Genomic DNA, 25,173 nt, shown 5'->3' on the forward strand with positions numbered 1-25,173 from the left:
AAACAAGGATCAAGGAAGCAAGGATGAATGTTTTCAGATACAGCCTTGTTGCGTGTGTACATGCAGATATACACATCTTGCGTACCCTCTCACATCATGTGCATACACTGAACTGCAAAATGACGCCTAGCCCCTACTACACCCAGTCACTCCTGTAGATCTGAGAAGATTGGATAGATATATAATATATTATTAAGCATTATAGTAAAAGTTCTACAGGATTGGCTAGGGAGTAGGTTCTAAGGGTCTATTTGGTATTCAGAAACACTGACACAGTTTTTCTTCAGAGACATGAATAATCCAGTCCAGATATAGTCCAGTTCAAGTCTTTACCGTGCGCCGGGATGTGCGTGCACTGGGTTGTGTCTAATCATGGAGGGTTTCCATTCATTCTCATGGTAATGTGGGAAGAGAATGGAGCCTATGCACTGAGATAAATAGAGAAACCCCTCCATGAGGCTAGAGCAAGACAGGGAGAATACAAGTGGGACTCTACTTTTGCCTTTGGAGAATAGGCTACCTACGAATGACTGGGCTGGCTTGAACCTCTGTTTGTGGGAGTGTGTGGGCATGCTTGTGGGGCAGTGTGGAGCAAAGGTGCATGCTTGGCTACAGGTGGGTCTCTCCCTTTCTCTGTCTCTTTCCCTCTTTCATTCACTTAAATGCTTCTCTCAGTGGAGATATCAATGTTAATGTCTGTCTTCACAATGATAGCAATATCTGTAAGTTCTAAGAATTTTTAAGAAAAGGGAAGTCATTTTTAAAGATAAATATGGTCTGTATCGAAATATCCTGATTTTAGTCATAGACTGTTCTCTCTGCTACCGCATGGCAAGCGGTACCGGTGCGCCAAGTCTAGGTCCAAAAGGCTTCTTAACAGCTTCGTCCCCCAAGCCATAAGACTCCTGAACAGCTAATCATGGCTACCCGGACTATTTGCACTGCCCCCACCCCCCATTTGCACTGCCCCCCAGTGCAAATTATCTTTAAACTGCATTGTTGGTTAAGGGCTTGTAAGTAAGCATTTCACTGTAAGGTCTACACCTGTTGTATTTGGCGCATGTGGCAAATACAATTTGATTTGATTTGACAATACCCCATAATGACAGAGCAAAAACAGGTTTTTAGAGAATTTTGCAAATGTTAAAAACTAAACAAAATGAAATTGAACATTTACATAAGTATTCAGACCCTTTACTCAGTACTTTGTTGAAGCAGCTTTGGCAGCGATTACAGCCTCGAGTGTTCTTGGGCATAGCGTTACAAGCTTGGCACACCTGTATGTGGGGAGTTTCTCCCATTCTTCTCTGCAGATCCTCTCAAGCTCTGTCAGGTTGGATGGGGAGAGTTGCTGCACAGCTATTTTCAGGTCTCTCCAGAGATGTTCGATCGGGTTCAAGTCCGGGCTCTGGCTGTGCCACTCAAGGACATTGAGACTTGTCCTGAAGCCACTCCTGCATTGTCTTGGCTGTGTGCTTACGGTCGTTGTCCTGTTAGAAGGTGAACCTTCGCCCCAGCCTGAGAACCTGCTCCAGAGCACTCAGGACTTCATCAAGGATCTCTCTGTACTTTGCTCCGTTCATCTTTCCCTCGATCCTGACTAGTCTCCCAGTCCCTGCCGCTGAAAAACATCCCCACAACATGATGCTGCCACCACCATGCTTCACTGTAGGGATTGTGCCAGGTTTCCTCCAGACGTGACACTTGGCATTCAGGCCAAAGATTTAAATCTTGGTTTCATCAGACCAGATAATCTTGTTTCTCATGGTCTGAGAGACTTTAGGTGTCTTTTGGCAAACTCCAAGCGGGCTGTCATGCCTTTTTACTGAGGAGTGGCTTCCGTCTGGCCACTCTACCATAAAGGCCTGATTGGTGGAGTGCTGCAGAGATGGTTGTCCTTCTGGAAGGTTCTCCCATCTCCACAAAGGAACTCTGGAGCTCTGTCAGAGTGACTATTTGTACTTGTATTTATTATGGAACCCCATTAGCTGCTGCCAAGGCAGCAGCTACTCTTCCTGGGGTCCAGCAAAATTAAGGCAGTTATACATTTTAAAAACATTACAATACATTCATAACAGATTTCACAACATATTAAGTGTGTGCCCTCAGGCCTCTACTCTACTACCACATATCGATAACACAAAATCCATGTGTACGTGTGTATAGTGCGTGTGTTTGTATGCATGTGTCTATGTTAGTGTTGCTTCACAGTCCCCTCTGTTCCTTAAGGTGTATTTTTATGTTTTTTTTAAATCTACTTTTACTGCTGGCATGCGTTACTTGATGTGGAATAGAGTTCCATGTAGTCATGGCTCTATGTAGTATTGTGCGCATCCCATAGTCTGTTCTTGACTTGGGGACTGTGAAGAGACCTCTGGTGGCATGTCTTGTGGGGTATGCATGGGTGTCTGAGCTGTGTGCCAGTAGTTCAAACAGACAGCTCAGTTCATTCAACATGTCAAAACCTTTCACAAATACAGGTAGTGATGAAGTCAATCTCTTCTCCACTTTGAGCCAGGAGAGATTGACATGTTAGCTCTCTGTGTACATCCAAGGGCCAGCCGTGGTGGGTTCTTGGTCACCTCCCTGACCAAAGCCCTTCTCCCCCGATTGCTCAGTTTGGCTGGGCGGCCAGCTCTAGGAAGAGTCTTGGTGGTTCCGAACTTCTTCCATTTAAGAATGATGGAGGAATTAGATTACTTCCCAAGCAAAGTATTTTTTTGTCTCCTCGGCTATAGAAGGTTGTAGCTCAGCCTCAATGTAAAATAATCTAAACAATGATATCCGCATATGCATCGGAGTCACATCTTTTACAGCCTTTTTCTAGCATAAACCATTGCGGACTAAAGTACTATTATAGATCACTTTATATTAACAGATTTGTTTTATTTTCTTTAAAATGTTAAGCTAACAATTGGTAGGCCTGTGCTTTTTGCCATTTTCTTTAATAAAAGATAGGCCTATGGCATACCCTCTCGTAAACAACAGACTTTCAGCACGCTTATAGGGAAGGACATTCAACAAGCACAGCCCTTACACAAATGACTGATGATTGGCTGAGAGAAATTGATGACAAAAAGATTTTGGGGTCTGTTTTGTTAGACTTCAGTTTGGCTTTTTACATTATTGATCATAGTCTGCTGCTGGAAAAACTGATTTGTTATGGCTTTACACCCCCTGCTATATTGTGGATAAAGAGTTACTTGTCTAACATAACACAGAGGGGGTTCTTTAATGGAAGCCTCTCCAACATAATCCAGGTAGAATCAGGAATTCCCCAGGGTAGCTGTTTAGGCACCTTACTTTTTTCAAACTTTATGTATGCGGATGACAACACTATACACGTCAGCTACTACAGCAACTGAAATGACTGCAACACTTAACAAAGAGCTGCAGTTAGTTTCAGAATGGGTGGCAAGGAATAAGTTAGTCCTAAATATTTCAAAAACAAAAAGCATTGTATTTGGGACAAATCATTCACTAAACCCTAAACCTCAACTACATCTCTTAATGAATAATGTGGAAATTGAGCAAGTTGAGGTGACAAAACTGCTTGGAGTAACCCTGGATTGTAAACGGTCATGGTCAAAATATATTGATACAACAGTAGCTAAGATGGGGAGAAGTCTGTCCATCATAAAGCGCTGCTCTGCCTTCTTAACAACACTATCAACAAGGCAGGTCCTACAGGCCCTAGTTTTGTCGCACCTAGACTAATGTTTGGTAGTGTTGTCAGGTGCCACAAAGAGGGACTTAGGAAAATTGCAGTTGGCTCAGAACAGGGCAGCACGGCTGGCCCTTAAAAGTACACAGATAGCTAACATTAATGATATGCATGTCAATCTCTCATGGCTCAAAGTGGAAGAGAGATTGACGTCATCACTTGTTTTTGTAAGAAGTGTTGACAAGCTGAATGTACCGAGCTGTCTGTTTTAAACTACTAGCACACTGCTCGGACACCCCATGCATACCCCACAAGACATGCCACCAGAGGTCTCCTCACAATCCCCAAGTCCAGAACAGACTATGGGAGGTGCACAGTACTACATAGAGTCATGACTATATGGAACTCTATTCCACATCAGGTAACTGATGCAAGCAGTAGAATCAGATTTTTTTGAAACAAGTAAAAATACACCTAATGGAACAGCTGAGACTGAAGAGAGACACACACAAAGGTACAGACACGCGCATACGCATTGTAATATTGTTGTATGGTGGTATTATACATTTTGTATTGTAGATATGTAGTGGTGTAATAATGTTATATGATGGACTGTTTTATCTTTTGTTTTAAATGTAATGTAAGTGCAATGTAATGCCGTTGGACCCCAGGAAGAGTAGCTGCTGCCTTAGCCAACACAAAGCCCTGTTATTGTTTGTAAAGTCAAGTTAAAATTAAGATGGTTGAAATTAATTATGCCTACTCGAATTTGCCTACTTTCAGCAACATGAGCTTTCCATTTCCGATTGATTGGGCCACGGCTGCTGCTTCAAGTTTCAGCAACACAATGTAAGGTACTCGAATCTGGCTTATTGTGAGGTCAATAACTCTGATAAATACATCATGGGCAAGAAACATATTGGTTTTATTTAAATCAATTATAGTAGTAGCAAGCTATCAAGGTTGACCTCCAGTCCTCCTTCTGATCTTCACCCTCTCCTTCTCAAACAGAACAGAACATAGGCTATAGGCTAGTCCATGCGCAAGATATTACAATTTTAGAAAAAGAAAAAAATTGAAATAACTGTCTACACAGCACAGCATTGGTTAGGCAGCACAAAAAAAGTTTTGATCAACAAGAGCAGAGCAGGCCGGGGTTCAGGGTTGGAATATCCATTGCAGTGTGCAATGCATCCTAGTTTTAGAGAATCAGAGATGAGGGGTGGCATCGGGCACACATTTATTATATATATATATATATATATATATATATATATATATATATATAGCCTAATAAGCAACTATTTCTAAAACACTGAGAAATATTGACATTTTACAAATTACATGGCCTTCCCTTGGACTAGATTTTTATAAATACTAAACCCTCCCCTTGACTGAAATGTAAAAAGCATGACCCTCCCCCATTTTCCTCCAGGTACCCATTCTGTGAATTTCGATCCATCCCTTAATTACCTATTATGACACTGACTGTAACTCCTTGCTAAGAGTCTGTGAGCTCACTGGCTGTAGGTGATGATGTGTAGAGTGTGCAATCATCAGCATACATAGTGGCAAATCATTTGTAAAAATAGAGAAGAGTAACAGCCCAAGGCAACTGCCCTGAGGGACACCGCACTGTACATACCTGATGTCAGAGAAGCTTCCATTGAAGAATACTCTCTGAGTTCTATTGGATACGTAACTCTCCAACCATGTGATGGCAGGTGACGTAAAGCCATAACAAGTGAAAATGTTCAATAACAAATTATGATCAATAACATCAAAGGCTGCACTGAAAGCTAACAATACAGCTCCAACAATCATCTTATTATCCATTTCTTTTAGCCAATAATCAGTCATCTGAGTCCGTGCAGTACAGGTGACGTATATAGAACAACAAGACCTGAGCATGTAAGCAAAGTATCTAAATCAATCTGGACTACAAGGCAATAATACAAAAAGAATGTCATATGGGTGAAAAGTGTATTCCCTGCCCTGTCACATCCCATTGTTTGTTTCGCCACCCTTTTCTGTTTTTCCTTTGTAGCACTGATTCTGCAGATAGCTGCTAGTTCGAAGAGTTTTACTTGCATTGCTCACAATATGTAGTCGTCTCAACTACTTTGAGAAACTTACAGGAAAGTGCATTCAATCAAAGAGCTCCTGATAATGATTGATTTGTTTTGAACTGGGAGTGGGAACATCTGTGTGTGTTGGCTATATATTTTATATTATTTGTATTCCCTGGCAGGTAGTAGTTTCTTTTTTTTAAAGGACAGCCAGAGTGAGCCTCTCCCTACCACCTCTTGCATCCTAGGATGAGCAGCCAGAAGAACCACAGCCCTTGCACCTGACTTTCTGTAGTCCGTACCCTGACCATCTTAGCCACTGACTCAGTGAGCCAGCATTGTCAGACGCAGATGAAAAGCACATACCCTTCCCAGGAGCAACACCAGATGCACTGGGAGCTCGACTGGACCCATGAGACAGAAAGACAGCGAGAGAGAGAAAGACAGAGAGAGCGCAAGAAAGACAGAGACAGACACAGAGAGATACACCGAGAAAGAGACACACACACAGAGAGAGAGAGAGACAGACAGAGAGAGGAAGAGAGACTCAGAGCGAGAGAGAGAGAAATAAAGACAGGGAGAGAGAGACGCATGAGACAGCGAGGGAGAGAGAGACAGACAGAGACACAGAGAGGCACAGAGACATACGGGGAGAGACACAGAGAGATGAGAGAGAGACAGATGAAGAGAGCGAGAGAGAGAGAGAGTGAAAGAAAGGCAGAGAGGGAGAAACTGAATGACACAGAGACACAGAGGGAGAGGGGGACACCGAGAGAGTGAGTGAGAGAGAAAGACAAACAGAGAGAGACCGAGACACAGATTGAGAGACACACAGCAAAAGAGAGACACAGAGAGAGACCGAGACACAGAGAGAGACCGAGACACAGAGAGAGACCGAGACACAGAGAGAGACCGAGACACAGAGAGAGACCGAGACACAGAGAGAGACCGAGACACAGAGAGAGACCGAGACACAGAGAGAGACCGAGACACAGAGAGAGACCGAGACACAGAGAGAGACCGAGACACAGAGTGAGACCGAGACACAAAGAGAGAGAGAGAGAGAGAAATAAAGAGAGAGACATACACAAAGACCCGACCCATAACAACACAGCACTACTAGACCCGGCCCATCACAACACAGCACTGCCCACTACTCTAGGGTCGGGCAGAACACTGTCCTTCAGAGAAGTGCACCACATGATGCAGTCCACACCATGTATCATTCAGATCATCAGCCTACATATGCTGAGGTAACCTCTGGCAAAAGACACCTAGAACTATCCGAGATTTGAGAGGTGGCCAACTACTGCATCTAATATGCAGACTACTGGACTAGACAGACCCTTGAATTCACTCACACACACTCTCTCACACACACATACGTAGAAGGGGTTGCAGATTGCACTTGTACTTGTTTTTTGTGCAATCTTGTAACATTCTTATTGATTTGTTTACAACTATTTTTTATTTAATAATTACATGTAATGATGTGTATGTATATACAGTACCAGTCAAAAGTTTGGACACACCTACTCATTCATGGGTTTTTCTTTATTTTTACTATTTTCTACATTGTAGAATAATAGTAAAGACATCAAAACTATGAAATAACACATATGGAATCATGTAGTAACAATAAAGTGTTAAACAAATCAAAATATATTTTATGTTTGAGATTCTTCAACGTAGCCACCCTTTGCTTTGATGACAGCTTTGCACACTCTTGGCATTCTCTCAACCAGCTTCATGAGGTAGTCACCTGGAATGCATTTCAAGTAACAGGTGTGCCTTCTTAAAAGTTAATTTGTGGAATTTCTTTCCTCCTTAATGCGTTTGAGCCAATCAGTTGTGTTGTGACAAGGTAGGGGGGGATACAGAAGATAGCCCTATTTGGTAAAAGACCAAGTCCATATTATGGCAAGAACAGCTCAAATAAGCAAAGAGAAACGACAGTCCATTACTTTAAGACATGAAGGCCAGTCAATACGGAACATTTCAAGAACTTTGAAAGTTTCTTCAAGTGCAGTCGCAAAAACCATCAAGCGCTATGATGAAACTGGCTCTCATGAGGACCGCCACAGGAATGGAAGACCCAGAGTTATCTCTGCTGCAGAGGATAAGTTCATTAGAGTTACCAGCGTCAGAAATTGCAGCCCAAATAAATGCTTCACCGAGTTCAAGTAACAGACACATCTCAACATCAACTGTTCAGAGGAGACTGTGTAAATCAGGCCTTCATGGTCGAATTGCTGCAAATAAACCACTACTAAAGGACACCAATAAGAGGAAGAGACTTGCTTGGGCCAAGAAACATGAGCAATGGACATTAGACCGGTGGAAATGTGTCCTTTGGTCTGGAGTCCAAATTTGAGATTTTTGGTTCCAACAGCCGTGTCTTTGTGAGACGCGATGTGGGTGAACGGATGATCTCCGCATGTGTATGTTCCACCGTAAAGCATGAAGGAGGAGGTGTTATGGTAAGGGGGTGCTTTGCTGGTCACACTGTGATTTATGTAGAATTCAAGGCACACTTAACCAGCATGTCTACCACAGCATTCTGCAGCGATACACCATCCCATCTGGTTTGGGCTTAGTGGGACTATCGTTTGTTTTTCAACAGGACAATGACCCAACACACCTCCAGGCTGTGTAAGGGCTATTTGACCAAGAAGGAGAGTGATGGAGTGCTGCATCAGATGACCTGGCCTCCACAATCCCCCGACCTCAACCAAATTGAGAGGGTTTGGGATGAGTTGGACCGCAGAGTGAAGGAAAAGCAGCCAACAAGTGCTCAGCATACATACTATGACAGACAAAATGAGAAAAGAAAATCCAGAAAATCACATTGTAGGATTTTTAATGAATTAATTTGCAAATTATGGTGGAAAATAAGTATTTGGTCAATAACAAAAGTTTCTCAATACTTTGTTATATACCCTTTGTTGGCAATGACAGAAGTCAAACGTTTTCTGTAAGTCTTCACAAGGTTTTCACACACTGTTGCTGGTATTTTGGCCCATTCCTCCATGCAGATCTCCTCTACAGCAGTGATGTTTTGGGGCTGTCGCTGGGCAACACGGACTTTCAACTCCCTCCAAAGATTTTCTATGGGGTTGAGATCTGGAGACTGGCTAGGCCACTCCAGGACCTTGAAATGCTTCTTACGAAGCCACTCCTTCGTTGCCCGGGCGGTGTGTTTGGGATCATTGTCATGCTGAAAGACCCAGCCACGTTTCATCTTCAATGCCCTTGCTGATGGAAGGAGGTTTTCACTCAAAATCTCACGATACATGGCCCCATTCATTCTTTCCTTTACACGGATCAGTCGTCCTGGTCCCTTTGCAGAAAAACAGCCCCAAAGCATGATGTTTCCACCCCCATGCTTCACAGTAGGTATGGTGTTCTTTGGATGCAACTCAGCATTCTTTGTCCTCCAAACACGACGAGTTGAGTTTTTACCAAAAAGTTATATTTTGGTTTCATCTGACCATATGACATTCTCCCAATCCTCTTCTGGATCATCCAAATGCACTCTAGCAAACTTCAGACGGGCCTGGACATGTACTGGCTTAAGAAGGGGGACACGTCTGGCACTGCAGGATTTGAGTCCCTGGCGGCGTAGTGTGTTACTGATGGTAGGCTTTGTTACTTTGGTCCCAGCTCTCTGCAGGTCATTCACTAGGTCCCCCTGTGTGGTTCTGGGATTTTTGCTCACCGTTCTTGTGATCATTTTGACCCCACGGGGTGAGATCTTGCGTGGAGCCCCAGATCGAGGGAGATTATCAGTGGTCTTGTATGTCTTCCATATCCTAATAATTGCTCCCACAGTTGATTTCTTCAAACCAAGCTGCTTACCTATTGCAGATTCAGTCTTCCCAGCCTGGTGCAGGTCTACAATTTTGTTTCTGGTGTCCTTTGACAGCTCTTTGGTCTTGGCCATAGTGGAGTTTGGAGTGTGACTGTTTGAGGTTGTGGACAGGTCTTTTATACTGATAACAAGTTCAAACAGGTGCCATTAATACAGGTAATGAGTGGAGGACAGAGGTGCCTCTTAAAGAAGAAGTTACAGGTCTGTGAGAACCAGAAATCTTGCTTGTTTGTAGGTGACCAAATACTTATTTTCCACCATAATTTGCAAATAAATTCATTTAAAAATCCTACAATGTGATTTTCTGGTTTTTATTTTCTCAATTTGTCTGTCATAGTTGACGTGTACCTATGATGAAAATTACAGGCCTCTCTCATCTTTTTAAGTGGGAGAACTTGCACAATTGGTGGCTGACTAAATACTTTTTTCCCCCACTGTATGTGGGAACTCCTTCAAGACTGTTGGAAAAGCATTCCAGGTGAAGCTGGTTGAGAGAATGCTAAGAGTGTGCAAAGCTGTCATCAAGGCAAAGGGTGGCTTTTTGAAGAATCTCAAATATAAAATATATTTTGATTTGTTTAACACTTTTTTGAAACATGATTCCATATGTGTTATTTACATTTACATTTAGCGACTTACAGTTAGTGAGTGCATACATTTTTCATACTGGCCCCCCGTGGGAATTGAACCCACAACCCTGGCGTTGCAAGCGCCATGCTCAACCAACTGAGCTACAGGAGGAAATAACTGTTATTTCATTGTTTTGATGTATTCACTATCATTCTACAATGTAGAAAATAGTTTTAAAAAATAAAGAAAAACCCTTGAATGAGTAGGTGTTCTAAAACTTTTGACCGGTAGTGTGTGTGTGTATACAGTTGAAGTCGGAAGTTTACATACACATAGATTGGAGTCATTAAAACCACTCCACAAATATCTTGTTAACAAACTATCGTTTTGGCAAGTCCGTTAGGACATCTACTTTGTGCATGACACAAGTAATGTTTCCAACAATTGTTTACAGACAGATTATTTCACTTATTATTCACTGTATCACAATTCCAGTGGGTCAGAAGTTTACATACACTAAGTTGACTGTGCCTTTTAAACAGCTTGGAAAATTCCAGAAAATGATGTCATGGCTTTAGAAGCTTCTGATAGGCTAATTGACATCATTTGAGTCAATTGGAGGTGTACCTGTGGACGTATTTCAAGGCCTACCTTCAAACGCAGTCCCTCTTTGCTTGACATCATGGGAAAATTAAAATAAATCAGCCAAGACCTCAGAAAAAAACTTTTAGACCTCCACAAGTCTGGTTCATCCTTGGGAGCAATTTCCAAACGCCTGAAGGTACCACGTTCATCTGTACAAACAATAGTACGCAAGTATAAAAACCATGGGACCACGCAGCCGTCATACCGCTCAGGAAGGAGACGCGTTCTGCCTCCTAGAGATGAACGTACTTTGGTGCGAAAAGTGCAAATCAATCCCAGAACAACAGCAAAGGATCTTGTGAAGATGCTGGAGGAAACAGGTACAAAAGTATCTATATCCACAGTAAAGCGAGTCCTATATCGACATAACCTGAAAGGCCGCTCAGCAAGGAAGAAGCCACCGCTCCAAAACTACCATAAAAAAGCCAGACTACGGTTTGCAACTGCACATGGGGACAAAGATCATACTTTTTGGAGAAATGTCCTCTGGTCTGATGAAACCAAAATAGAACTGTTTGGCCATAATGACCATTATTATGTTTGGAGGAAAAAGGGGGACGCTTGCAAGCCGAAGAACACCATCCCAACCGTGCTGGGGGTGCTTTGCTGCAGGAGGGACTGGTGCACTTCACAAAATAGATGGCATCATGAGGAAGGAAAATTATGTGGATATATTGAAGCAACATCTCAAGACATCAGTCAGGAAGTTAAAGCTTGGTCGCAAATAGACCTTCCAAATGGACAATGACCCCAAGCATTCTTCCAATGTTGTGGCAAAATAGCTTAAGGACAACAAAGTCAAGGTATTGGAGTGGCCATCACAAAGCCCTTACCGCAATCCTATAGAAAATATGTGGGCAGAACTGAAAAAGCTTGTGCGAGCAAGGAGGCCTACAAACCTGACACAGTTACACCAGCTCTGTCAGGAGGAATGGGCCAAAATTCACCCAACTTATCGTGGGAAGCTTGTGGAAGGCTACCCAAAACGTTTGACCCAAGTTAAACAATTTAAAGGCAATGCTACCAAATACTAATTGAGTGTATGTAAACTTCTGACCCACTGGGAATGTGATGAAATAAATAAAAGCTGAAATAAATCCCTCTCTCAACTATTATTCTGACATTTCACATTCTTAAAATAAAGTGGTGATCCTAACTGACCTAAAACAGGGAATTTTTACTAGGATTAAATGTCAGGGATTGTGAAAAACTGAGTTTAAATGTATTTGGCTAAGGTGTATGTAAACTTCCGACTTCAACTGTGTATATGTATGTGTGTGTGTATATATATATATATATATATATATATATATATATATATATATATATATATATATATATACATATATATATACATACAGTGAGGAGAAAAATGTATTTGATCTCCTGCTGATTTTGTACGTTTTCCCACTGACAAAGAAATGATCAGTCTATAATTTTAATGGTAGGTTTATTTGAACAGTGAGAGACAGAATAACAACAAAAAAATCCAGAAAAACGCATGTCAAAAATGTTATGAATTGATTTGCATTAAATGAGGGAAATAAGTATTTGACCCCCTCTCAATCAGAAAGATTTCTGGCTCCCAGGTGTCTTTTATACAGGTAACAAGCTGAGATTAGGAGCACACTCTTAAAGGGAGTGCTCCTAATCTCAGTTTGTTACCTGTATAAAATAAACCTGTCCACAGAAGCAATCAATCAATCCGATTCCAAACTCTCCACCATGGCCAAGACCAAAGAGCTCTCCAAGGATGTCAGGGACAAGATTGTAGACCTACACAAGGCTGGAATGGGCTACAAAACCATCGCCATGCAGTTTGCTGAGAAGGTGACAACAGTTGGTGTGATTATTCGCAAATGGAAGAAACACAAAAGAACTGTCAATCTCCCTTGGCCTGGGGCTCCATGCAAGATCTCACCTCGTGGAGTTGCAATGATCATGAGAACGGTGAGGAATCAGCCCAGAACTACACGGGAGGATTTTGTCAATGATCTCAAGGCAGTTGGGACTGAAATCCTGCTCAAGAAAGCACATATACAGGCCCGTCTGAAGTTTGCCAATGAACATCTGATTGATTCAGAGGAGAACTGGGTGAAAGTGTTGTGGTTAGATGAGACCAAAATCGAGCTGTTTGGCATCAACTCAACTCGCCATGTTTGGAGGAGGAGGAATGCTGCCTATGACCCCAAGAACACCATCCCCACTGTCAAACATGGAGGTGGAAACATTATGCTTTGGGGGTGTCAAAGGGACGATGTACCGTCAAATCTAGGGGTGAGAACCTCTTTCCCTCAGCCAGGGCATTGAAAATGGGTCCTGGATGGGTATTCCAGCATGACAATGACCCAAAACACACGGCCAAGGCAACAAAGGAGTGGCTCAAGAAGAGGCACATTAAGGTCCTGGAGTGGCCTAGCCAGTCTCCAGACCTTAATCCCATAGAAAATCTGTGGAGGGAGCTGAAGGTTCGAGTTGCCAAACGTCAGCCTCAAAACCTTAATGACTTGGAGAAGATCTGCAAAGAGGAATGGAACAAAATCCCTCTTGAGATGTGTGAAAACCTGGTGGCCAACTACAAGAAACGTCTGACCTCTGTGATTGCCAACAAGGTTTTTGCCACCAAGTACTAAGTCATGTTTTGCAGAGGGGTCAAATACTTATATCCCTCATTAAAATGCAAATCAATTTATAACATAACATTTTTTAACATGCGTTTTTTCTGGATTTTTTGTTGTTATTCTGTCTCTCACTGTTCAAATAAACCTACCATTAAAATTATAGACTGATCATGTCTTTGTCAGTGGGCAAACGTACAAAATCAGCAGGGGATCAAATACTTTTTTCCCTCACTGTGTATCAACCCTGGTCCCCTTGCCTTTATCCTCGGTCCATGCTCCCCCCACTCCTAAATTCCCAGTTTCCCTCTGTCCCATCCATGCTCCACTCTCTCCTTTTTGTTTGATTGTATACCCTTGTCTATCCATATTCCTCCATTTATTATTAATCCCTTATGCCTTTCTTCCTCCATCTCCCTCCCTTCTCTTCCCTTTATCCATGTTCCTCCTCTTCCCTTTGTTCTTCACTCATCTCTCTATCTATGCTCCCACTCGCTCTTCATGTAGTCTTGCTAGTTTCAATATCTACATCCCTTCCTTTCCCACCAGTTCATTCCTGACTCCTTCTTTCTCCCTCAGTCCTCTTTTCTCCTCTCCCCGTCCTCCTTCCCATCCCTCCTCTCTCCGCTGTCCCACTGAGGCCTATATCTCACTAGCTGCTGTCACAGTCCATTGTGCCATTGACAAAGAGCTGAGTCCACTCCAGTACGTAGCCCATTCAGAAGGCTCAGCAGTGCGTGAAACGGCCTCTCCGTCCGTTCCCATGCACCACAGAGACCAGCCACTGACACCAGAGATCTAGATCAAAGTCTAGCCAGAAATATTTTCTTACATGGTGTTACTCTGTCTAAATTGGGTTATTTTAGTAGAGGGTGATGGGTCTTGTTTGAAAGTTGTCTTTAACCAGTTAGTCTAACTGTCTAATCAGAAGAGTGGAATACATTGAATTTTTCTCCACTGCTCCTCAGGTGCTTAACGTTCCCGTCAAGTTTGCTTGTTGACATGCGGACTTTCACATTAAATTCCATTCACTAACCATGAAATCTCTCTCTCCCCCCCTCCTCTGTTTTCTCACTTTCTTTCTCTCAGAGATGACCCTCCTGTCGACCCAGCCCAAGTCCCTGGAGTCAGCCCCGGTCTCTGCAGTGGCGGCCATCGAGGACCCCGAGCAGAGGATGCTGGAGAAAAGGTCAAAGGTCATAGAAGAGCTGCTGCAGACAGAGAAGGACTACATCAAGGACCTGCAGATGTGTGTCAAGGAGATTATCCAACCACTCCAACGCAATCAGGTACACACACACACACACACACACAGAGTATGCACCCTATCATGTTGTTTACCAACTCATAGAACTAGTAGAAGAAAACCACTGACTACTTCAAAATGGAGATGGCCTCAATGGCACTGCCCGTGTGCTCACAGTCGCCATAATGGGACTGATACAACATTGCGTTCTCTATCATTCTTTATGGATTTTACTGGTCAGCTTCGTAACATATTACACCCAAACTAAGACATATGACACTATTATAGACATTATAAGCTTCACAGAGTTTATGTATTGCACATCTAACTTAGAATTTATATACACGTACGCACGCACTATTAGTTAACCATAAGTCATTAGAAAGTGTTTACCCACGTGCCCAGAGACAACATATAAAAAAACGAATAATTCTGGCACATTTGCAGAGTTGTTGATTCATGTGCATTGTCCATGTTATAAAAGTTCGGTAAATATTTCTGTACCTCTGCTCATCCTAAAGGTGCAGAACATTGACTTTGACGGTCTCTTTGGCAACATCAACTCTGTGATCGACCTCTCACGTCGTCTCTTCAAGACCCTCCAGGACACTGACTCCATTGGTAATGCCAACCCTAGACTGTTTTTATTAGCAAACATCATGACTCAATTATTAGAATAACTTGAAAGATTCGCCTCCCACTTAGTCTGGCTGATACCCAACTCAAAGTCCTCCTGGAGAGGCTGTTTAGGCACGATGCGTAGATAATAAAGGGGTATGTGCTTTTACTGGTTGGTTCTCTTCTGTGTCTTTCTTACTCAAACACCCGCATGTACAGCCACACACAGCCCCCCGAGCGCTGCCCCCTTCCATTACAACTGTTGTATTTTCAAATCCAAACAATGAGGTCTCAACCCCCCCAGGGAAAAATAACATTTGAGAGAACCAATCAAAAATCTCTCAATTTCTAGGCGAAAATTGCATCAACAAATGTGGGTCACAGTGGGTCACAGCTCTCCCTCGCTGTGTACCACGTGGGTCGCGTCAGCCAGGCTTCCTCCCACTATGGCCATCACACACTTGACTTTGGGGGGTGCCGTTTGGTGGGACATGGTAGACTTAAAGAAATAATCCAGCTATGTTAATAAAAGTCCCAAACAAGAGTTTCCTTCTTAAGGTTTTTACATGACTTTCTTTAAAGGTAAGTTCATATTTTTTCAACCAAATATCTATTTTTGATGTAAATGGCATGTTATAGAAGGGTCCAGACATGTTTTAGCCGATTTCACAATGGAATATACTGCAGTGCAGTATATTCCATTGTGTTGGACTCGAGTGATACTTCTCTGTGTAGCCAGCACATGCACACATTTACATTTTAGTCATTTAGCAGACGCTCTTATCCAGAGCGACTTACAGATTTTTAATTTTTTTAATTTTTATTTTTACTGGCCCCCCGTGGGAATCGAACCCACAACCCTTGCGTTGCAAACGCCATGCTCTATCAACTGAGCTACATCCCTGCCGGCCATTCCCTCCCCTACCCTGGACGACGCTGGGCCAATTGTGCGCCGCCCCTGAGTCTCCCGGTCACGGCCGGCTGCGACAGAGCCTGGATTCGAACCAGGATCTCTAGTGGCACAGTTAGCACTGCGATGCAGTGCCTTAGACCATTGCGCCACTCAGGAGACACGGTAAAGTATCGCTCGAATCCAACACAATGGAATATAACATTGCGGGAAAAGTTTAGAATTACACAATTTAATGTGCAAAAAAATATAAAGACCTGCATCACTATACTGAGAGCGTTGCCATTTCTAAAATGACGTATTTGGGTGTTTTTGGAGCTTTTGTATGTTTTATCCGTGCCCTGGTACTGCAGAATGAGCATGGGGAAGTCTATCGCTGGTTTGGGTAAGTTTCTCAAAACCAAGTGAAATCGCCCAAAACGTGTCTGGACTCTTCTATAACATGCCATTTACATCAAAAATAGAGATTTGGTTGAAGAAATATGAACTATACCTTTAAAGAATTGAGAAATGAGGAACAATAGAATGACAGAGTGGTATTGCTCCGTTGCGTTTCCCAGGAAAGGTGTTCCTGGACTTTAAGGCAGAGCTCGAGGAGGTGTACAAGATCTACTGTCAGAACCACGATGACGCCATCTCTCTCCTGGAAATGTATGAGAAGGACGAGAGCATCCAGAGACACGTGCTGGAGTGCCTGGAGAAACTCAGGTGACTACACACAAACAAAACAGAGCAGACTTAAAGCCTGAGAGAGAGAGACCACAGTCCCGTCCAGAAGCCCATACCACCTTGGGCAGATCTGAAAGAATTAGATAAGTGTAAGCAATATGGCCAAAAATTCCACCTGAGGGAACGGTAGAGCTACTACAACATTGCTTGAACCAATCCAATTCTTTCAGATCTACACAGGTGTCTAGGGGGTAGAGGCTAGTGTTTTTGGGGACAAGGCCAATGAGTGCTATGAGGTAAATTCCATTTTAATGCAATGCATTTGGGAGATAAATAGTCATTCCAATTAAGGTTTTAAAAGTAAAATGTTCAATTAGGAGTAAAAAATTAATAAATATGTAATTTAAATGTACTTCCTGATTTCACTGGAATGAACGACATTGACTCCAACCCTGCTCTCAACAATGTATAGTCCCTTCTTTTTTCCGTTTCCTCTCTTTCAAAATGCTGGATGCCAACCAGGATATGTTTTACCTACAGTAATTTCACATAAATATAGATGACGAAAAGGAGACGAGGAGAGGGACAGACTATTGAGATATACCTCATGGTTGCGTCTCAATTCTCTTACATAACCTCCTCCCATCCTTTCCATTGCTTTAGATTGAAACCTGTTTTTTAGTTTACCAGCAACCATGAATGAAAGGGCACAAGTAAAGGGAGTTATATTCAAAATAAAACTGTGACATACTAAAACAAAGCATTGTTTATTGAGACATGGTACTATTATGACTTGCATGTGAATTGATAGAGAAACCTTACTCACCCTTCTGCAATGAGTGGCTTTTGTGTGTGGGCCTGTCTACTAGTGACATCTAACATCTAGAAAGAAAATCAACATTGACCTTATGCATGCACCATGTTCTTGAAAACTGATTGTAATCGAAACTGTGTTGTTATCATAGAAATCTCATTCAGAGGTTGAAAGATGGAATACTTTGTGCTGGGTTTTTCGAATTACGGAGTAGTATAGCCTGATCATTCTCCCCCATAGACAACCTGTAGTTGCCTGACGACTCATCTTGAATTTAATTTCACTGCTCTATTGATCGCTCCATACATTGTCTGAAACTGCAATCCTATACGTTTTTTGTCCTGACGTCAAAATGAGGTCCGTTGTCCAAAACAAATGAATCAGCGATTAGATCGTCTCGAACCAATCAGAGTATCAAAGCCAATGGCACGATTCATGATTCATGAAGGCCGGATCAGAATGGTCAAAATGTGTTGTAAGATGCCGGGGAGGAAAGCAAATCCAGACTCATCGTGGAGAAGAAACGCTAGTGGGCGTGGTGTTTGGCCGGAGCGATATGGATTGGTAGTCAGACCTATAGTGCCTTCAGAAGAGATTTTTTAAAGCCACTAAATATCTTCTGAACGAACTTCTAGTTTTTCTTTTGTTGTGGTCCCCTATTTGCATAATGCTAGATAGAGAGTTACAAGCAAATCAGTGCTGTAGTCCGACTCGATTCCCAATATTCGTGACTTGGACTCGACCATTGGTGACTCTGACTCGCCTTCTCGTGACTTGTATTTTGCACTTAGACTGGATAGGCTATGAACAGAATATTAGCAGTGCTGCAAGGGTTATGTTCTGTTCAGCAGTGGGAAGGACGCACCTGGTGAGCTGCGGGGGTAGCAAGCGATAAATGTGGGCAGACAGGCAGGCTCCGCTCTGCTCTGGCTCCGCCTCCTCCTCCGATCATACACATCGTGCAAGCGACTCTTGCTTCCCCGTAACCAGTCACCAGCCTACTATTTAGCTAGCCTTTGCCTGGTTAAGAAACACACAGCTGCTTTACAAAATTAAAAACAGTAGTATTGAGTTTAACAGTAAAACAGTCTAGGTATGTTGTCTCTCTCTCCCCCTTGAGTATAGTTTATATAGTTCTTGCTCTACCCTCCCTCTTTCACCACTGCTTCCAATGTTCTGACAAGTCGCCCCCTTTACTTTTCACTCTGCAATAAAAACCTACACAAATATCAGTGGGCATTTACAAAAAAAAATCTGAGAGCCTGTTACAATAATTGCAAATAGAAGACTCTAGCCGAACTGACAGGAGCAATAGCTAATTCCTTCTGGAGACCATTCATTCACTATTGAACTAATATTTATATAAAATATGTGTGTGAGCCTGTGTATGAAGTACTTAGTAGTTTCATAGGCTATTGCATATTGCAAGCAATTATGACCATTGGGCAATAGGAGGAAAATCTTTGCATTACTTCAATGTAGCTAGATTCTCGCCTCTATTGATTTGGTCATGCTAGAAGAAATCTGCCTAGCAACTAACAATGTTATACATGACTTGTTTTAAATTAATCTGAGTCGAGTGGAGCTACTTTGTCATGCTTCCATACTTGGAACTCATCTTGAGCATAGGCATTGAGATAATTTGGCTTTATATCACACATACACACGCACGCACGCACACCATGTATGAGTAGTCCAATGCGTGGGATGTCCTTTCTGTCCCAGTACATTTGAATCATGTGGAGTTAGTTGAAGAATGTGCCATGCCTAGTTTCACCTCTCCAGTCTGGTTTCACCCAGTATTTCAGCAGAGACTAGGGCTAACACCATTTTGTTTATCCACTAGTGTGCTGGTGTGGGCTTTGTTTGAAGAGAGATACTATGCGTCGATTTAAACAAAAAGGGCCTGAGCAACGCGTTCTGTTTTCAACTTGGCTCAACTTTCTTCACAATTGCCTAGAATACATGTAGTAAGAAAGCTTGATGTACAAGTACACACCCTGAAATGCAGGGCCTTACCTAGGGCTGTTGCTGTGACCATATTACCGCCACACTGACAGTCATGAGTCATATCCGCAGTCAAATTCCACGTGACCGTTGAGTCATGTTAATCCCCTTTTATGCACTCTGGACATGCGTTGATAGTACCCGACCATCAGGTCGCTAACGACCTGGTACTCAGGGCTCTATTGTCCCTCTAACCACTCTGACATCAATGCAAATGCAATCGACAATCACATCAAACAATTATCATCAAAACAGTATCATGCTTTTAAATCTCACCATTAGGCTACATTTTCTGACCTCACTAACCACGTTTCTATCCCACCATTTCATGCGGATGAATTACCTGATGCATGAAAAAAGTCACGACCGGGTTAATGGAAACAGGAAATGCCGGGACAATTTTATAAATGCCGACAGACAATTTGTTCGTTCAACATGGTAGGATCTTTTTGTGTCTGTAAAATTAATTATGCGAGAAATGGTGATGGAAACGCCTTAATATTGATATAATAACCATCATATCGAAGTAAACTTGGAGTCATGATATGTTGTGTGGTCCTACCACAATGACTCGGGAAAGCATGCAGTTTATTAGGCTACATATGAAATAAGTTATGGTGAACTTCACAGGTTGGTATATGTGAGCTTGATGCTCCTTTCCAAGAAATATCAAGGGTCTTATTCTGGTGACATGATGATCGATGCTTGGCTGCCGTTTGACAAATGCAAATAATATCGCTCTTATCCATAATAATCTCATAATGTAGGTAGCCTACCCACTCTGTATCTGCCAGCTGTTGGCTAGAGCGCACATGCCAAGGCTGGAGTGGGCACATTCGCTATATAACGCAACAGTTTTTGTGACAAAACCACCAGTAAAGTTGGGGAAAAAATTGGAATTTAACGGTAAAAGTCATTTTTATGTGCACTACGTCATCATGCACAGCCTTTTATCCACAAAAAGTATGTTTGATGGAAACATCTCTGGAGGGAAAATGCATATTGTTTTATGCAGATTTTTTAAATATTAGCATGAAAATCTGTCGCAAATTAGATGGAAGCCTAGCTACTGTGATGATCAATTTGAAGAAAGAAGTTCAACAATAGGTTGCAACTGAGTGGAAAACATGGTCATTGTGGATGTTGTTTCAAAGCAAAACACAACTAAATGGACAGAGCTTCAAAGGTGATGATTCATTCGGTAACACTTTACTTGACACCCAGCGTCATAACACATTATGACATGGTCATAACCATGTCATAAGTTTACATAACTTGTCATAACCTGTTATAATATGGACATAACACTGTCATGACACATATATTTAGATCTGGTTATGACAACTACATAAGAGTGTCAAACCCACAAAACCTACAACACAAGGTAAAACATTCCATTACACCATAGCCTACGTGTCAACATTATGTTTTGAAATTGAAATTGACCATATTAAATTATTATTGTAATTATGCACACATTGATGTCAGACATGCACCTGCCCAAATGATCTGTTGCTGATGACTGGGATGAATGCAGGAGAAGATTTCAAGAGCACCCACTTTTTGATTGATGACTGATGTGTGCGTGCGTGCACAGGCACACGTGCGTGTCCGGGATACACAGAGGAGTGACATGTCATATATTGCTTGTCTAAAGAGCTTTATAGGGCCCCAGGCAGGGTTTTAGAGGACTCTCAAAATAAAGGTACTGCAACTTGTGCTACGACAACAGCCGCTGCTATAGCATTGGAAAGTTTATTAACTCTAACTTGGATTCATGGATTTCTACAGTTGAACTACGACCTTTAACTCTCTTAAAATTAGCACTCCAGGCTGAAGTTTCCCCTAGGTACAGATCTAGGATCAGCTTTCCTTCCCCCAATCCAAACCTTAACCATTAGTGAGGGAAATGGAAAACTGACCCAAGATCAGCATCTAGGGGCAACTTTACCCTACACCCAAACTTGGCACTACAGTATATGTTACAAGGGGATTAGAAAAGTGTATCCTCTCATAATTGAGTGTAGGATAGAAATGTATATTGACTTACATTTAATGTAGTGTATTTTGTTCAAGATTTCAGTGGATTCGACAAACTGCAGGTTGTATGACCACCTTGTACAGTTTACTGCTGTGCTTCCTAAGCTTTTTTGTGTGATCCTCCCAAAGCCTGGAATGTAGCTGTGGACCTTCAGATGAACAATACCAATTTTACTATCACAGCGTAGTGTTAATAAACTCAGAACTGCTAGACAATAGCTGTGACTCTCTGTTAGGGAAACACCTGTTTACTGGACAGACAAGTATAATGTCAAAGACCCTGGCCATATTCTCTTTAGCCATGCTTTATAACGTCTACTGTATGTGTTCTTGTCTCTCTCTCTCACTCTCCCCATCCCTCTGCTTCTCCCACCCTCTTCCCCATCCCAGGGCGGTGTATCGCGACTGGTAAGTCTCCCTAAAGAGTGTTGCCATGATATCTGCATGAGAAACCGCCGGACTGCATGCCTGTGGCTCACTAACCCCATAATAAGCTTTGTCTACGTGGGTTTTCTCCTTTAAAAGTATTAAAGCTGGTGTGTGACTTATTCCACATTTTGTTGTTATAGCCTGAATTCAAAATGGAATAAATATACACTACCGTTCAAAAGTTTGGGGTCACTTAGAAATGTCCTTGTTTTCGAAAGAAAAGCAATTTTTTTGTCCATTAAAATAACATCAAATTGATCAGAGATACAGTGTAGACATTGTTAATGTTGTAAATGGCTATTGTAGCTGGAAACGGCTGATTTTTAATGGAATATCTACATAGGCGTACAGAGGCCCATTATCAGCAACCATCAGTCCTTTGTTCCAATGGCACGTTGTGTTTGCTAATCCAAGTTTATCCTTTTAAAAGGCTAATTGATCATTAGAAAGCCCTTTTGCAATTATGTTAGCACAGGCGCCTGTTTCTCAAACTAGACACTCTAATGTATTTGTCCTCTTTCTCAGTTGTGCACCAGGGCCTCCCACTCTTCTTTCTATTCCGGTTAGAGACAGTTTGCGCTGTTCTGTAAAGGGAGTAGTACACAGCGTTGTACGAGATCTTCAGTTTCTTGGCAATTTCTCGCATGGAATAGACATTTCTCAGAACAAGAATAGACTGACGAGTTTCTGGCCATTTTGAGCCTGTAATCGAACCCACAATTGCTGATGCTCCAGATACTCAACTAGTCTCAAGAAGGCCAGTTTTATTGCTTCTTTAATCAGCACAGTTTTCAGCTGTGCTAACATAATTGCAAAAGGGTTTTCTAATGATCAATTAGCCTTTTAAAATGATAAACTTAGATTAGCAAACACAACGTGCCATTGGAACACAGGACTGATGGTTGCTGATAATGGGCCTCTGTACGCCTATGTAGATATTCCATTAAAAATCAGCCGTTTACAGCTACAATAGCCATTTACAACATTAACAATGTCTACGCTGTATCTCTGATCAATTTCATGTTATTTTAAAGGACAAAAAAATTGCTTTTCTTTCAAAAACAAGGACATTTCTAAGTGACCCCAAACTTTTGAACGGTAGTGTATGTAAATGAGAGATTTCTGTATTTCATTTTCTAAAAACATGTTTTCACTTTGTCATTATGGGGTATTGTGTGTAGATGGGTGAGAAAAAAATAATATTTAATCCATATTTTATTCAGGCTGTAACACAACAAAATGTGGAATAAGTCAAGGGGTATTAATACTTTCTGAAGGCACTGTAGCTTGCCTAGGGTCCAGGGGGGCAGGGTTTGCAAATATGAGGCTATTCCATTAGTTCCATTGTACCGGGGGAGTTAAATCAAGCACACCTTAAGTATTTGAGAGAAAGCAAATACTATTTTGGCCCAAGTCTGGGGCTTGCTCAATGTGCTGCTGTGTTTTATGCTGTGTGTGTGTGTGTGCACATCTGTGTTTACTGTCGTAACTGTCTTTGGTGAAGTGAAATGTTTTGTAGGTCCAAGTTTTCCTAAGGGCCCACAAATAAGTTGTTGTTGGTGACTGAACAGACGTAATGCTATCTAGTGGAGCAAAGCAGTAATCCCTGCACCATTTACGGATTGACAATATTTTATTAACTGAAATAATCTACTTTAAGATATTCATCAGAAAATTGCTTTAAAAGCTAATAATTTTACATTCACAATATCCAGATCTTCATTTGCTTTGCTGTAATTAGCTTAATTGTATTTTACATTTACATTACATTTTAGTCATTTAGCAGACGCTCTTATCCAGAGCGACTTACAGTTATTGAGTGCATACATATTTTTTTTATTTTTCATACTGGAACCCCGTGGGAATCGAACCCACAACCCTGGCGTTGCAAACCCCATGCTCTACCAACTGAGCTACATCCCTGCTGGCCATTCCCTCCCCTACCCTGGACCAATTATGCGCCGCCCCATGGGTCTCCCGGTCGCAGCCGGCTACGACAGAGCCTGGATTCGAACCAGGATCTCTAGTGGCACAGCTAGCACTGCGATGCAGTGCCTTAGACCACTGCGCCACTCGGGAGCTTTTTACCTATAGCTTAAATATCAATAATTGAATCCTGTGTAAGGTTGCTTAAGTAGCTTTTTCTCCTAGAATGCATTAAAACTAAGCCAATAAACGTGGATGTTATATAGTTACTGGACACATGTTGAGTCCCTCCATTTCCACATAAGTGTCATCATCAAAATATGTGCACTTTTGATGATAATGATTGTATATTGAATAGCCAGCACGTTATATTGAATGGCCAGCAGTATATATACAAAAGTATGTGGACACCCCTTCAAATTAGTGGATTTGGCTATTTCAGCCACCCGTTGCTGACCGGTGTATAAAATCGAGCACACAGCCATGCAATCTCCATAGACAAACCGTGGCAGTATAATGGCCTTACTGAAGAGCTCATTGACTTTCAACGTGCCACCGTCATAGGATGCCACCTTTTCAACAAGTCAGTTCGTAACATTTCTGCCCTGCTAGAGCTGCCCCAGTCAACTGTAAGTGCTGTTATTGTGGAGTGGAAACGTCTAGGAGCAACAACGGCTTAGCCGTGAAATTGTAAGCCACACAAGCTCACAGAACGGGACCGCCGAGTGCTGAAGCACATAGTGTGTAAAAATCGTCTGTCCTTGGTTGCAACACTACCACTACCGATCACTACCGAGTTCCAAACGGCCTTTAGAAGCAAGGTCAGCACAATAACTGTTCGTTGGAGCTTCATGAAATGGGTTTTCAAGGCCGAGCAGCCACACACAAGCCTAAGATCACCATGCGCAATGCCAAGCGTCGGCTGGAGTGGTGTAAAGCTTGCCGCCATTGGACTCTGGAGCAGTGGAAATGCGTTCTCTCTTCACCATCTGGCATGCCGATGGATGAATCTGGGTTTGGTGGATGCCAGGAGAACGCTACCTGCCCCAATGCATAGTGCCAACTGTAAAGTTTGGT

The 25,173-nt window shown here is 42.2% G+C and overlaps 1 protein-coding gene across 2 annotated transcripts in view; it reads left to right on the forward strand.

The window, feature by feature from the left end:
• The window catches only part of dnmbp (dynamin binding protein), a 149,525-nt gene that overhangs the window by 111,924 nt on the left and 12,428 nt on the right, over positions 1-25,173 (forward strand). For both annotated transcript variants that reach the window (XM_084141478.1, XM_084141479.1), the window contains 4 exons: positions 14,527-14,726; positions 15,205-15,304; positions 16,772-16,919; positions 22,132-22,149. In XM_084141478.1, the coding sequence (XP_083997604.1) occupies positions 14,527-14,726; positions 15,205-15,304; positions 16,772-16,919; positions 22,132-22,149 (466 nt within the window). The remainder of the gene's footprint in view (positions 1-14,526; positions 14,727-15,204; positions 15,305-16,771; positions 16,920-22,131; positions 22,150-25,173) is intronic.

The sequence above is a fragment of the Coregonus lavaretus genome, assembly GCF_964263955.1.
Source record: "Coregonus lavaretus genome assembly, chromosome: 25".
Classification (NCBI taxonomy): Eukaryota; Metazoa; Chordata; class Actinopteri; order Salmoniformes; family Salmonidae; genus Coregonus; species Coregonus lavaretus.